The 16,148-nt window shown below is 38.5% G+C and overlaps 1 protein-coding gene across 2 annotated transcripts in view; it reads left to right on the forward strand.

The window, feature by feature from the left end:
* Positions 1-16,148, forward strand: part of Mcm5 (Minichromosome maintenance 5) — a 127,060-nt gene that overhangs the window by 64,787 nt on the left and 46,125 nt on the right. The window contains exon 1 of one of the 2 annotated variants that reach the window (XM_067772871.1): positions 239-285. The exons of the other annotated variant lie outside the window; for it this stretch is intronic. Within the exon in view, the coding sequence (XP_067628972.1) occupies positions 254-285 (32 nt within the window). The 5' untranslated portion in view covers positions 239-253. Of the gene's footprint in view, positions 1-238; positions 286-16,148 lie in introns of those variants that run through there. 2 annotated transcript variants of the gene reach the window in all.

A 16,148-nucleotide genomic window follows, 5' to 3' on the forward strand; every position in this document is an offset into this window, starting at 1 on the left:
AATTGAGGTAAATTCGTTACAATATGATCTTATTGTGACGAGCATATGTTATATGGTCAATATACATATTATTGTACTACGTTAATTACCATTTTGAAGAAAGAAAATCTGGTGATTGGACGAGCAATTCATAGCTGATCAACGATTGTGAACTCCGCATCTTCAACAAATGAATGTTTCAAGTTTTAATCAACTGCAAGTATAATAATTTATTTACATCCGCAAGCATCTTTCGTCGTGAATCCATCATCATATGTTCCTGACCTTATGTAAAATTTATAAATTGTAAGTGATTAATAGGTATATATACAATACTAGCACGACTATTTTAAGTAGAAGCCATTGGCTATTTAGATACTATTTGTGATTGTTCTCTTTTTATTTTTTACGACTATAACTAGAAATAGGAGTTTAATTAATTTGTATCAACCGGTTGTGTCTTTAGAACAAAGTCAACAACCGATAATTTCTCTAGAACAAAATCTCTACAACAAAATTAACAACTGGTCATGTCTCTAGAGCAAGATCAGAATTCTTCGCCCCCTCCTCAAATTCAGCATTCAAATTCCTCAGGTTTGAAACTACCCCTTTTTTAATATATATCCTCACCAATGGTTTATTTTAGCTGAAACTCAATTTCGTATTAAAAATATTACTAGCGAAATTTCCAAGTATGAATATCTTATAGTATCGCTATCACAGGATATGACTACAACGGTTTTTGATATACAGGCTATTAATGATAATTGGAATAATTCGGCCTCGACAGCATATTCTACACTGAAAGAAGCTCTTTTAGAAAGAAATTCTCTTAGTGAATCTCAACGCTTAGAGTCTCTCCTGGCAGATCTAGACATAGGTGATAGAAAACCATCGGAATTTTATCGCGCACTTATACAAACAGCGGGACAGTCAGACTCGATTTCAGACAAACTCATTATACAACTTTGGATTCGTAAATTACCAATACAAATACAAGTTTCACTTAAAACATTGCCTAATCAAGACATAAAGACATTATTAAACATGGCAGATTCAATCTATGAAATCATTCTGTCAAGTAAGCAAGGTCATGTGCAAGCAATATCTTCATCAACATCTGAGCAAAATGACCGCCTTAGTAGCTTAGAAAAACAAATTCAAACATTAACTGATACTATTCAAAAACTTAGTGTTCAGAAAAATTTTTCATTTCGGTCAACGTCTAGGTCTCGATCTAAGTCGAAGCCAAGACAGTTATCATCATCAGGTTTGTGTTGGTATCATGAGAAATTTTCGGAAAAGGCCAATATATGTATCCAACCCTGTAGTTACTCAAAAAACCAGTAGATACTACTGTTAAAGCGACGAACAGTAGCATTTTTCCTTCTATTCGCTTATTTGTTTTTGACCCAAATACTAAGTTAACATTTTTAGTTGATTCTGGTGCAGACATTAGCACCATTCCGAAATCATTTTGTTCCAAAGTTTCGAAGGTACCAACACAAGTTCTTTCCGCAGCGAATGATATAAACATAGATGTTTTTGGATCAAAACTATTTACATTAACTTTAAATTTACGTCGTAATTTTCCACATTTATTTTACATTGCTGAAATCACAGAGCCAATCATTGGTGCTGATTTCTTAAGCAAATATGGTCTTGTAATAGACATCAAATCCCAAAATGTTATTGATCCAAAAACTAATATAAAGGTTTCAGGAGTCCTTTCAAAGAAACAATTACCTACGCCAACATTTTTTAACATTGGTTCTAACTGGGGTGATATATTGAAAGATTTTCCAGCTCTTCTCAATGAAATCGATTTCAAACTCCCTGTTAAACACAATGTTGTCCATCGTATCATAACAAAGAGACATTTGCCTATCCACAAATCTAGACGACTTCATCCTGCAAAGCTTAAGATTGCTAAAGAAGAGTTCGATTTTATGTGTCAGAAAGGAATCTGTCGCCCGTCTCTCGCGGCTTTATCATGGATCGTCCAATACTTCTAAATTGTGAAGCCCTTGGCTGAGCTATATTAAGAGTTATGGAACTCGGAATGCATGAATGTTGTATGAAACTACATGGGCTGCCAGTATCGAGCAAAGAGAAAAATCTCACAAATTTAGGGGGTTTCTTTTGGTTAAGACTAAAAGCGACACTTACCATTTCTCTAAAGTGAACAGCACTCTGATCGTCATCTTCCTTCACTGCTGCCACCGTCCTTAAAGGGCAATCTTTGTATTGGTGTGCTGTTTCACCACACTTGAAGCAGGCGCCTGGAGACCGTTTTTTCTCTTTGCAGTCCTTTGAAAAATGCCTGTATCGGGAACAATTATAGCACCTTATTGGGGATTCGGTTGGTGTTAAGGTATCGCGATTTCTTCCGCTGTTGCTTATGAGTCTTTCGTATTGAGGTAATAGCTTCTTGAGTTTGTCTAAAGTTGCCACGCCACTGAATACCAAAATGCTTGTAGTTTTGTCTTTCAAGCCGCCGATGATAAGTTCCACTAGCTCGTGCTCTTCGATAGGGGCTGATTGTGCAAGCTCTTGCATTGATAAAACGTAATGCACCAAGCTTTCAGTTTTTCGCTAAGCGCGATTTTCCAGTTGATGGAAAATATCTTTGATACTTAGGCGTTTTTTGAATTCGCTTATCAATTTATTTTTAAGTTCGAGCCACGAATTTGTATTTATAATGCGTACAAAAATTTGCGCACTACCCTTAAGTAGTCGTTTAGCTCCCAGCATTTTTGCTTCATCGTCACACGCGTATATACCCATAGCGATTTCAAACTCTGCCAACCACTTTTCGATTTCTAATTTATCATCGCCCCTAAAACTTGGATGAGTTTTTTCTATCTCACTGAAGTTGATTGGAAAACGACAAGAGGTGCTTTTTCTTCCGGCTTCTAATGTAGCGATTTCGGATTCCAGCTGTAATATTCTTAGGCGCCTTTGCAATTGTTCTTCAAGTTCCTCCAAATCATCGTTTGCAGTAGCAGAGTTATTTGCATTGCTTGCAGCCGCTGTGTGGCGAATACTGCAAACATCGCGATTTGAGGTTATGTTTCCATAAGTCGCAGCGCTTTCTTGGTTGCGCAGTTCATGTTCGACATCGCTGCGTGTTGCGGCGCCAGCGTTTCGCCTGTCGGTGCTGTTGCACCTGCTGAATCGCCGTTATTTTGTGCGCCGTTACTCGAGGTGGATGGTGTCACCTCAAGTGGCACTTCTTCGTCCATGTTCTCATTACGTGTTGATGCGCGAGTTGCTTTTTTGGCCCCGCCAATTGTTGCTGCTAACAGGCCACGTAATTGCGATAGTGTTGCTGTTTTTGGGAACTCCACATTCATTTCTGCCAGGGCAGCTTCAATTTGCCTCTTCTGCTTTGCTTCAGCCATTTTGCAAAGTTATCGGTCTATTTGTTTTTTTCTTTCTGCGCGAAGGGTTCGTTGCACACCTGATACTGTAGTAATTACCTTATTACCTGGTGTATCGAATTCAGCTTTATAGCTACGAAATGAGTGGCGGTTACAATTTTAAGTACTTTTTATTTAGCTTTTGGTTGACCTCGTATTTTAAAACGCGTGTGTATTACTTAAAAATTCATTTGCCCTTTCGGTAAAATCGTCGCTCGTTACGAGACTTTAGTGCTGCCAAGTTATACATACGCTCGTCCACTCTGTGTGGAGCTGCCAGATTATTTAGTACATTTTGTATAAAATACTTAAAGGAGACACATACTTCTCTATTTTCTTAATCAACAATGTAAACATAATTAATTATCATACGTATTTAATTAGCGAGCATTGCTGTTGTTGTTGTTGTTGCTGTAGTAGTGCATTGCTCATATTGCTTTATACAATGGTTTTTGTTATTGATTGTTACTAAGCTTTCAAAAGCGCGACTAAAAATTATATCAGCACCATTAGGAATAAACTACATACAGAGTGTATGTGCCTACATGGTGATCAAAAGGAATAAAAACAAAAAGGCAACTCTTAGAGACCAATAGTACAGCGAACAACGGGACATTCATATGGCTAAGCAGCTAAAGGCATCTGCCTTTGCACTCATATGAATGTTGGAGATTCGAGTTCAACGCTCAGCTCCCGAAAAGCTAGCTGATGAAGAAGTGAAATTCAGAAACATGTCCTAGCAAACATCGCCGTTTGTAAACTTACAATTTTTCTCTAATATCAATAACATAATTAATTATAATATATTATTGTTCTATTATTTTTGTAGGAATAAATGTGATTCACATGAACACTCCAACTGTTTGTCTGGGACGATATTTTCATGAACTCCTTCCCAATTTGATTGCGAGCGTTATATGTATTTGACCTGATGCATAAGGTTCCTCTGTGTCTGTTTGGATTGCCATGTACGCTCAAGGATCAGTAACATGAAATACAGATACAAAATATTTTATCTTATTGGAAGGGGTTTGCAATATTCTAATAAACTTTTTTTGAAGGTGTTTAAGTTTTCACAATTTTTAACATGATTTGGTAGTTCATTAAAACATTTCAGGCCTTTGTAAAATATATTTTGCTTGTCCATTTCTGTTTTGAAAAGAGGTAATCTAAAATTATTATGTGTACCTCACTTTCAATATAAATATCATAGCTTTGTTTTGCATAATTTGTAACCTGTCTACTTGTGTTTCATTGACAATAAAGAGTATTGTAGGGCAATATAAGAAGTGCGGTTCTATGATGGATTTATAAACTTTCAACTTATATTTCTTACTAATAAGTTTACATGATTTCTTCCAAAATCCAATTTTTGTGCCCATTTTGGCAACAATATGATCAATATGATCCGTAAACCTCAGTTTATTGTCAATCAGGATCCCTAAGTACTTAAATATTTTGACATACTCAATGCTCGTATTCATTATTTTTAGATCTAAATTAAGTGATTCTTTATTTGTCGTCCTAGATTACACCATGAACTTATTTTTGTTAACGTTAAGCTTGAGTTTAATAATGCAAAGCCATCTATACAATGAGTCCAAATCTTCTTGCATTTTGCTCCTTGCTATTGAAATGTCCGTTTCATTTACTTCAAGTAGCGTATCATCTGCGAACAACCTGATTTTACTATATTTAAGTGCCGATATATCGTTTATGTAAATGTTGAACAGGATTGGTGCTGATACCGACCCCTGTGGTAAGCCTATGTCCACTTGTGCCTCGGATGAGACTACTGACTCAATGGTTGTTCTTTGTTTCCGGTCTGATAAGAAGCTTCTAATCCACTGCATTCATTTTCCCTAATACCAATTTTTTGTAGTTTATCGAGCATTATATTCCTATCAATTGTTTCGTAGGCTCTTTTCAGGTCAGTGAAAACTGCTACTATGTTTTTTTAGACTCAGCTCTTCCTTCCAGCTAGATATGACGTAATTTAACGCAGTCTCGCAAGAGTGCCTTTCTCGGAAACGGGATTTTTCCTTTATAAGAATTTTATTATTTTCTAAAATTTCCAGAATTGTTTCTATGTTCGGCAATGTATTTATCGGCTAATAAGCTGGATCGCCATATGTTATACTCTTAGTATAACCAATTAATATAAATTTATTCCAGTAATAATAATATTATTTAAAGAAAATAAATTAAAGGAAATTGATGTTTTAAAATTGATAGAAAATTGATATAAGAAAATTATTAACATTCATTGAAACCAAAAGAAAATATAACTAATAAATTAAATTTTTCGTATAACATATCTAAGTGGTACAATAAACAAGTACCACTACAGTTCTATTGTCGAAATTTTCCACATGTCTGGCACTATTCCAGTAGTCATAGATTTGTTTACAGCGGTTGCATAGAAGAAACCCATGTACTATACCGAATCTTTAATAACGCCTTCTGAAAGTAAATTTTCCCCAGTTTTATTTTTGAACCTTTTTGCTATAAGTATAACATCCTCAACCGTAATTTCTTCGAATTTTAACCCTTTCAGGACTATGGGAAATATATTTCCCATGAATAAATTAGGGAATTTTTATATTTTCTTATATGGTAACTTTGTTCAAGCGAGTGTGTTTAAACATAAAAAGGGGAGTCCCCATAATCAAGTTAAGAAGATTGACAGTATTTTCAAATATTCTTTATTAAAAGTGTAAGTAAAGTCGGCAAACTTTCGAGGAGTGAAGTGCGTTCATATTTATTTAACTTATTTAGAATTTCAAATTATTTTTAAGAGATTTTTATTTGTTGAATGGTAAGTAATCGATCAATTTTATGTAATTAAATGGGAAAAAGTATCTAAAACTAAAGAATTATTATAAGGGAAACATGTTTCCCTGTGGACCACAATGGAAATGTTAAGGTACTATTTTTATTATTACTTTATGTTGCGATTAACTCATTTATTCATGTTTTTCGAATTGACTACAGACAAAATGGCTGGAAAAAGATGCAGGGAATTTCATCTGAAAGAAGATGAGATTTTACAATTACTCATAGCTGACAATAGTGATGGTGAAGATGAACTACGAGAAGAAGATCAAGAATACCTTGCTCAGGATATGGAAAATTGTGTAGGTGTGGTAGAAAAAACAACAAGTTCAGTCCAGGAAGTTCAAGAAGACAAATCGGATGAGAATCTTGTCCATACCTCTGTTGAAGAAGCTCAAGAATATCTTGCTCAGGATATGGAAAATGGTGAAGGTGTGGTAGAAATAACAAGTTTAGTCCAGGAAGTTCAAGAAGACAAATCGGATGAGAATCCTGTCCATACCTCTGATGAAGAAGCTCTTGTTTTCAGATGGATAAAGGACTCATATGCGCTGAGTATCTTTCGAGAAAGTGACAATGAGTTCGGTAGCATAAATATATTCTGCGAAAAGTCTGCTATGAAATGGATTGCAAAGCAAAGATAAAATACTACTTACGCATTTTTTTCGATATAATGGATATTGCTATGAACAACTCATATTTGGTGTATAAAAAGTTACATTAGAAGAAACTTGTAGAGGGGCCCCTTTTGAGCAGTATAGAATTTCGTCAAAATATTGTTCGAAACCTTATAAATGAATTTTCATGTAGGCAAAGATCCAGGCCGTCCGTAGTGAATAAACTGAAGAGTCAAGTCGGTGTAAAGCGAAGTTTACCAATGCACAATATGCAAAAAGTAAATAACATGAAGAGGTGTGTAAATTGCGCTAAGAAGCGGATTGAAAATAGGACGCATAACATATGTTTAATGTGCAACGTTCACCTCTGTTATGCTAGCAAAAGAAACTGTTTTCAGATTTCCATAAATAATTTATTTTCCAAAATCTATATATTTTCACAACAAATTTTTAAAGTTCGCATTATTAGAAAACAAATGTTCCCTGCTATTACGAAATTCCCATTGAGGTCCATAGGGAAATATTTTTCCCAAGAAATTACAAAAAAACCGTGAAATTAATTTAAAAGTCGAATTGTTTTTTATGTATTTTGCTTTCAAATCAACTAAATAAAACAGACGTACAACAAAATTTACTTGTAGTTTTCTTACGGTCCTGAAAGGGTTCAACATGACCTATCTGTAATTTGAAAGTCGTTCTGACTCTGAAAAACTTCAATTTCCTTGTTTATATCAACAATACTATCTATAAAGAAGGAGTTCAATGCTTCAGCAATATCGCGAGGTGTATCATATGACACACCTTTTACTATCACCGTCAAGATCTTTTCTTGTAGCCCTGTTAAGTTTACAGCATGCTTAAGATGCTTCCACATTAGCTTGCTATCTGACCTATTGATATCAATATTATTCTCCATGTATTTAATCTTTTTAAATTTGATTAGATTTTTTGTAGTACTTCGCGACCATGTTATATTCGGTATAGTCACCCGTTGCTCTAGCTTGTGAGTGCTACCGGTATTTTAGTTTATTCAATTCTGTCAATTCTTGGTCATACTATTTATTTCTTACCTTTACCGTACTGTTTTTTTTAAATGTTAGTACTCACATACAATCTAGTAAACAAGTATTTATATAGTTGACCATGTCGTTGACATTCATGCTTCTTATTAAACTGAGATCGCAATTCCTCAGTAGAGTCGTCAAGTTATCGGCAGAATAATTCTCCCAGGATGTTGATGAAATTACTCTTCGTAACGGGTTTGAATTACTTACTTTAATAGTAAATGAAATAGTTTCGTGATCGGATATTCTGTGGTCTTCAAGATTTACACAAGACAGTATATCAGCGTTTGCATATAATAAATCTATATTTGTTTGAGAAGTTTCCGCGACTCTCGTATTGAAATTTATTTTTTGTTTCATTGCGCTACGTGCACAAATTTCATTCAGTTTGTAGCTACTCGAAGAGCTAATATTTAAGTTTATATTGAAATCTCCAACTAGAAAGGAATTCTTACCTGATTCAAATACTTCTGATAAAATGCTCTCTACGTGATTTAAAAATTCACTGTCGCTAGAACTTGGGGAATGGTACAACACACCTATTTGCCACTTAATGTCCACTTGCTTTAATTTTACTATAGCACACCATACATTTCTATCAATTAATCGATTAAATCTGACTTTGTACTTGATTTCCTTTTTCAGTAATAAAACCACCCCTGCCGTACATATGTCTACTATGAGAGTCGCTGCGAATTAATGTATGCGGTGCAATATTAATTTCAGAATCAAGAATATCTGAAGTTATACGTGTTTCTGAGCATAAATCAATGTTCGGATCCACTTCTTCTATCATTTTTTTGAGCTCTGCTTTATTTGCTAACAAACTACAAATATTCAAGTAGACACATTTCAACTCAAAAACATTTATTACTGGGCTTTGTACGTCTTGGTTGCTAAAAACCAACTCGTTGTTTTTCCAAGTTTAAGCTTCCTTTGATAAACTGGGCAGTCATGACTCATTAGGTTATGGTCTATATTGAGCTTAAAACCTAACTGATTACACTGGATCACAAATTCCAATTTTTTTCTGCACCAGAGACGTCATTATGAAATTCATATGTAAAAACACCCCCTGATTTCGAAAATCAAGGTTTTTTTTAATTCTATGGTAATGTTTTTGAGATATTTACGAATAGCGGTTTTTTCCGAAAAAAAAAAAAATTGGGTCCCCTTAATCATATATGTATATCTCAAGAACGAATTGAGCAATTCCAAACGGTTTGAAGCTTTTAAAAGGTAATAAAATTTGCTATAAACTGTGCATACAACACTTTTTGCTAGGCCTTGCAGATTCAAAGATAACGAACAGTCATTACGGACATTTTCCATTTTTTTTTGTAAAAATATAAAAAAATTTGTACTTTGCGTTATTGGCATCTCGAAAACTTTTTTTTTTTTGCAGATTTGTTTCTTTCTCTCTAAGCTCTGTTTTATTACAAAAAAAAAAAAAAAAATAAGCTTTCACTTAACAAAATCGATGGACTAATACAAAAGTTATAAGCATTCAAGTAAATATATCCATTTAATACTTAAGTACCCTATTGGTACATATGTGTTAATATTCGCTAACTAACTGATATACGAATACTGAAACATATGTACCAGTAGGGTACTTAAGTATTAAATGGATATATTTACTTGAATGCTTATAACTTTTGTAGTAGTCCATCGATTTTGTTGAATGAAAGGTTATTTTTTTTTTTGTAATAAAACAGAGCTTAGAGAAAACAAAAAAATCTACAAAAACTAACTGATATACGAATACTAACACATATGTACCAGTAGGGTACTTAAGTATTAAATGGGAATATTTATATGAATGCTGATTTTGTTGAATGAAAGCTTATTTATTTTGTAATAAAACAGAGTTTAGGGAGAAAAAAACAAATCTGCAAAAAATAAAAAGTTTTCTAGATCCTTCCTCGGAAAATACAAATTTTTTTATATTTTTACAAAAAAAATGGAAAAAATCCGTAATTATTGTTCGTTATCTTTGAATGTGCAGGGCTTAGCGCTGTGTTGTATGCACAGTTTATAGGAAATTTTATTACCTTTTAAAAGCTTCAAACCGTTTTGGAATTGCTCAATTCGTTCTTGAGATATGTACGATTAAGTGGACCCAATTTTTTTTTTTTTTTGGGAAAAACCGTTATTCGTAAATATCCCAAAAACGTTACCATAGAATTAAAAATAACCTTTATTTTCGAAATCAGGGGGTGATTTTACATACGAATTTCATAATGGCGTCTCTGGTCCATTCTGGCTTTAACCAGTGTTATTGGCATCTACGCAATTACCATTTATTAATGGGTATGCTCTCCTTGCAGTTTTCTACCCCATGTTCTCCCAGACATTTACTACATCTCTGTTTCAGAGTGCAATTTTCAGCTATGTGGTTAAACCATAAACATTTGCAGCACCTTTTTACAGTATGACCGTCGTAAATTGGGCAGCGATCCCATCCAACATTAATTTTCTTATGTCTCAGGATGGCCTCATAATATTTATGCTCTATTTCTATAACTGCATTAATATGTTGTCCTCTATTTTACTTCTTAGCGCGTTTAATTGTAATACATTTCATTTTAGCTTTCCTCAGTGTATCATTCTGCACAAGGATCCTGCTAACTATTTCGCTCTTGGTATGCTCTGCACTAATATTAGCTACCACAACTCTAGGCAAATACACTTTTGGCTCAGCTATATTATACACATTTTTATCCAACTTTTCTGTTAGCGTATCTCTTAATTTTGTCCATGTCGCCTGCTGTATTAGCGCTTATAATTATCCTGCCATTATTTTTGTTTTGTACCCTTCCTATATTTAAATCGGATGGATCCATTTTGTTTAAATCCGTTCTTTTTTTCTCAATGGCTTGTTTCACTTTGGGCTTTATAACAATTGGAGGGATGCCTTTTATAACAGTGGCATATGTAGAAACATTTGCACCGTCAAAACCTTTATTCTGATTAGCAGCCTTCTTAACCTCTTTTATAATTTCCTCTTTCTGTTTATTAAACGCCTCATTATAGATATTAGCAACCTTTTTAACTTCATTAATAATTTCATCCTTTTGGTTAGTGAACGCCTCATTCGGTATACTAACTTTACTTAGTTTATCCTTATTTTCCAAGCACAATCATTCTATTTTTTTCATTAACTCTAGTTTTTCTGAGCTCACCTTATAGATTTGTTCTACTATTATTTTCATCTCTCTTTCGTTGTGAGTTATGGAAGCGCTTATTTCCCTTTTATGCTCACTCAACATTTTTTCAATTTCGCTTTTTTGCTCTTTCAAATTTACTCTGTTTACCTCTGATAGCCAAGATTTCCCTTAAAGCCTCATCAATATTGGAAACATAAGTCATCCAATCATCACAAATAAATTTTAAAAGTTTACAACCTTGCAAACAATTAAGGCCATAATCATCGATGCACACGCAATGCTTTTATGGTAAACCTTACCGCACACACCCTCACATCGTACACCTGTTTCCCCTCTTATTTTTTTGCGACATTTCTGCTTAACAGTTACACAAAACTGCACAAGCAAAATATATTTTCACAACCTTTTTGTTTAAATAAAATATAATTGAAGTTCACAAGAAAGGCATTTTATTAATGCTGGAACATCACAGGTCGCTACTTTGCTAGTTTCACCAATTTTTAGTGGCTATCAAAGCACACAGACTTAATAATGTTTATTCTATTTACGAGCTCCAAATACACGTCCGTTCGCACGCAATTCGCGAGGTAATTATCACCACCACAGAGGTTGAGAATGCCATTAGTCATGCTAAACTATCTAAAGCAGTGGTCCCAGATGGCATAGCCATGCCGATGCTTAAAAGCCTAGGTAAAGAGGGTTTCAAATATTTAGCGCATGTCTTCAACCTGTCCCTTTCCACCTTCGCGACCAGAAGGAGTTACTATCGTTTCCTATGCCGATGACTGCACAATAATGACCACAGGCACAGGCCCACAGATGAGCTTTGCAAGAAAATAAACAGCTACTTCCCTGATCTCTCCAGTTTTTTCGCCTCGCGAAACCTGACATCACTGACTAAATCATCGGCGACCATTTTGAACATCCACGTCAATGGCACTACGCTACCGACTGTCTTACACCCCAAAATCTTGGGTGTGACGTTGATCAGGATCTACATTTTGGTGAACATGCAGCCGCGATTGTACCGAAAATCCAGAGCCGCACTGGAAGAAGTCGCCACGGGTTGTCTTCTTATGTGCCCAGAACACCATCTACATAATGAGGTGAGAATACTCCCCATTAGGGAGAGATATGAAATGCTAACCAAACAGTTCTTGTTGAATACCCAGAAACCTGGGCATCCCAACAGACATCTGATTGATGAGCCAACACCGCCGAGGGGCTTAAGGAGTCATCTCTGTAAGCATTATGAGGAAATACGGCACCTGAGAACACAGCCGTATGAAGCTATAAAACACAAGCAGGTCCTCAGTGAGCTCCACAAACAGGCGTCGGACCTCTATGCCAGGAATTGCCCGGTGAATCCTGTACTCAAAGAACAGTAACCAACACTAGCAGAAGAGGAACGCACTCGATGAGCTATGCAATAAAATAAACGGCTACCTCCCTGATCTCTCCAGTTTTTTCGCCTCGCGAAACCTGGCATTGACGTCCCAAATGTCGACCATTTTGAACATCCACGTCGATGGCACTACGCTACCGACTGTCCTACACCCCAAAATTTTGGGTGTGACGTTTGATCAGGATCTACATTTTGGTGAGCACGCAGCCGCAATTGTTCCGAGAATTCAGAGCCCTAACAAAATCCTCAAATCCCTCGCTGGCAGTACCTGGGGAAAAGATAAAGAAACGCTCATGACTACATACAGGCAGTCGGTTCTATGTACCGGAGCGACTCGGGATTTTTCCAGACCAAGGACTGTCATTTCAGTGTAACCCCATTTAATTTGTTTCGTCCCTCCCACAAATTGTCATCCTCCCAGCAGCTCCTTGCAGCAGGACTCCATATTCTCCTGCTCCGGGAAGGTATCGAATCCAATCCGGGTCCGTCTCCTGACCCCGGCCCTGAGAAATGGTTTTGCTGCATCTGCCGGAAAAGAATCTTTTTAGGACGGTCATACTCTGTTCAGTGTGTCTCGTGTAAGGGATGGTTGCATCGGACAGGTTGTTCTGGGCTTGATCCCAAAACCCGACGTCCACGTAACTTTTATAAATCTTTTGTGGCTCCTTGCTGTTCACGCCCAAGGGCGCCCCGTAGTCTACGTCTAAGCGCCCCCCCCATTACCTTCCAGCAGCCCCGCTGCTCAGCAAGCCACAACAAGTACCCGCTGCTGCTCGCGCCTTACGGCGCCAACAACTCAAACAGCTGCTACCACTCATAACTACAATCTTCGTAGTAGAGTCGGAAGCAATGCTGAGCAACAGCCCCTGCCCCCGTCTTCTCCCCCCTCTTTTCCGGTAGCAATCGTGTAGGTCAGGGAAACAGACTCTAGTCCCTACCTCCGTTTGCACCGTTTGCCAGCACAGAATATATATGTTTGCGACATCCGCCCAATGCAGCTCCTGCCTTGGGTGGTGCCACTTTCCTAGATGTTCTGGTCTCCGCGACAGCAACCCCTCGACGGGTTTCATAGCGCCATGTTGCCAGGTCGCAAACCCAAATCATCCGGGTACCCCAATGCTTGCCCAAGGACGCCCAGTCCCAGGGCCACAACAGCAATTGCGTCCTGGCCTTCCTCAACCCAGGCGTAGTCACCCGTCACTTACCCCCAGAGTGGCGACGTCTCCCCTCATGCACTTCAGAATTCTGCAGTTAAACTGTAATGGACTAACTGGGAAGATTACGGAGATAGTCAATTTCATGAAGCGGCACAACATCCGCATTGCTGCGATTCAAGAGACTAAACTCACAGCACGATCTGCATTGCAGACCTGCTCTGGGTATAATGTCCACAGAAAAGATCGCGAGAGCGGAAATGGAGGCGGCCTCGCGTTTATAATACACCACTCTGTGCAATATCACATATTTGATCCTGGCATCGACCGCAGGGACAACGTCTTAGAACGTCAAGGCCTATCTGTCCGGTCAGGCGATGCAAACCTAGAAATCATCAACATCTACATCCCCCCTGCCACCTGTTGCCCCGGTGGATACCGCCCTAATATCAGAGCCTTACTCACTGGAAACAATCGCATTATTTTAGGCGACTTCAATGCCCATCATGATCTATGGCATTCAAATTTGCGGGCGGACAGTAGGGGCGAGATGTTGGCGGATCAAATAGAAGAAACGACGTTCTGCACAATAAACGGAGACGCCCCCACACGTATGGTAGGAAGCTGTCACAGTTCGCCAGATATCTCAATCGTGAGCGCAGAACTCGTAAACTGCGTCAACTGGCAGCCGATGGTATCATTGGCATCCGACCACCTGCCTATACTTGTTTCGCTCGAGCGTACCGCCGACTTCATCGTCACCGAAAAACGCACTTTCACAAACTTTAAAAAAGGAAAGTGGGAAGAATATAAATCCTTTACAGACAACCTCTTTGCTGCCCTCCCTATCCCGACTGATGCCTGCCAAGGGGAGCGTGCCTTCCGCAAGGTCATTGAATCCGCCTCGGCACGTTTCATTCCCGCCGGGAGAATTCCCGAAATCCGGCCCCACTTCCCGGCGGAGGCCGCAAACTTAGCGAGAGAACGTGACCTTATAAGGCAGCTTGATCCAGGCGACCCCCAAATAAGGGATATAAACCAACGCATCAGATTGCTTGTGGATGAACACAAGCGGGCGAAATGGGAGGAGCACCTAAGAGGTTGTAACCTCTCTACCGGTGTGGGTAAACTTTGGTCCACCGTAAAGTCCCTATCGAATCCGACTAAGCACAAAGACAAAGTTTCCATCGCCTTTGGCGACAAAGTGCTGTCGGATGCGAAAAAATGCGCGAGCGCTTTCTGCCGACAATATATAATGCATTCTACGGTCGACAAAGTTAGACGGAGGGCCAACAGACACGCACATAAACACAAATTCAGCGCGTCACCAATCACCATCACCGCTAAAGAGGTTGAGGACGCCATTGGTCGCGCTAAACCATCCAAAGCAGTGGGCCCAGACGGCATAGCCATGCCGATGCTTAAAAGCCTAGGGAAAGAGGGTTTCAAATATTTAGCGCAGGTCTTCAACCTGTCTCTTTCCACCTTTGTCATACCCGAGAAATGGAGAATGGCCAAGGTGGTCCCGCTACTAAAGCCTGGTAAACCAGCTAACATAGGAGAGTCGTATCGTCCGATATCTCTCCTATCGCCAGTAGCAAAGACGCTCGAAGCCATTTTGCTCCCTTATTTCCAAGCAAATTTGCAACTAGCCTCCCATCAGCATGGCTTCAGAAAACTCCATAGCACTACCTCCGCGCTAAATGCCATTAGCACCCAGATAAATTGCGGTTTAAATCAAAACCCCCACCATAGAACAGTACTCGTAGCGCTAGACCTATCAAAAGCTTTTGATACGGTCAACCACGGCTCGTTACTGCAAGACCTGGAAGGGTCTACCCTTCCCCCATGTCTTAAAAGGTGGACCGCAAATTATCTGGGTGGTCGGCAGGCATCGGTGCTATTTAGAAACGAAACATCAAAGCCAAGGAGAATTAAACAAGGGGTGCCACAGGGTGGTGTCCTATCCCCACTTTTGTTTAATTTCTACATATCTAAGCTACCTTCACCACCGGAAGGAGTCACAATCGTTTCCTACGCCGATGACTGCACAGTAATGGCCACAGGCCCAGGCCCACAGATCGATGAGCTATGCAATAAAATAAACGGCTACCTCCCTGATCTCTCCAGTTTTTTCGCCTCGCGAAACCTGGCATTATCACCGACTAAATCTTCCGCGACCTTATTTACAACATGGACGTCCCAAATGTCGACCATTTTGAACATCCACGTCGATGGCTCTACGCTACCGACTGTCCTACACCCCAAAATCTTGGGTGTGACGTTTGATCAGGATCTACATTTTGGTGAGCACGCAGCCGCAATTGTTCCGAGAATTCAGAGCCGTAACAAAATCCTCAAATCCCTTGCTGGCAGTACCTGGGGAAAAGATAAAGAAACGCTCATGACTACATACAAAGCAATTAGCCAGCCGATTACGTGCTACGCGTCACCCATATGGTCGCGAAGCCTAAAAATTACCCACTGGAAGAAGCTACAGGC

Source organism: Eurosta solidaginis, chromosome 3 (genome assembly GCF_040869045.1).
Source record: "Eurosta solidaginis isolate ZX-2024a chromosome 3, ASM4086904v1, whole genome shotgun sequence".
In the NCBI taxonomy this organism is placed as follows: Eukaryota; Metazoa; Arthropoda; class Insecta; order Diptera; family Tephritidae; genus Eurosta; species Eurosta solidaginis.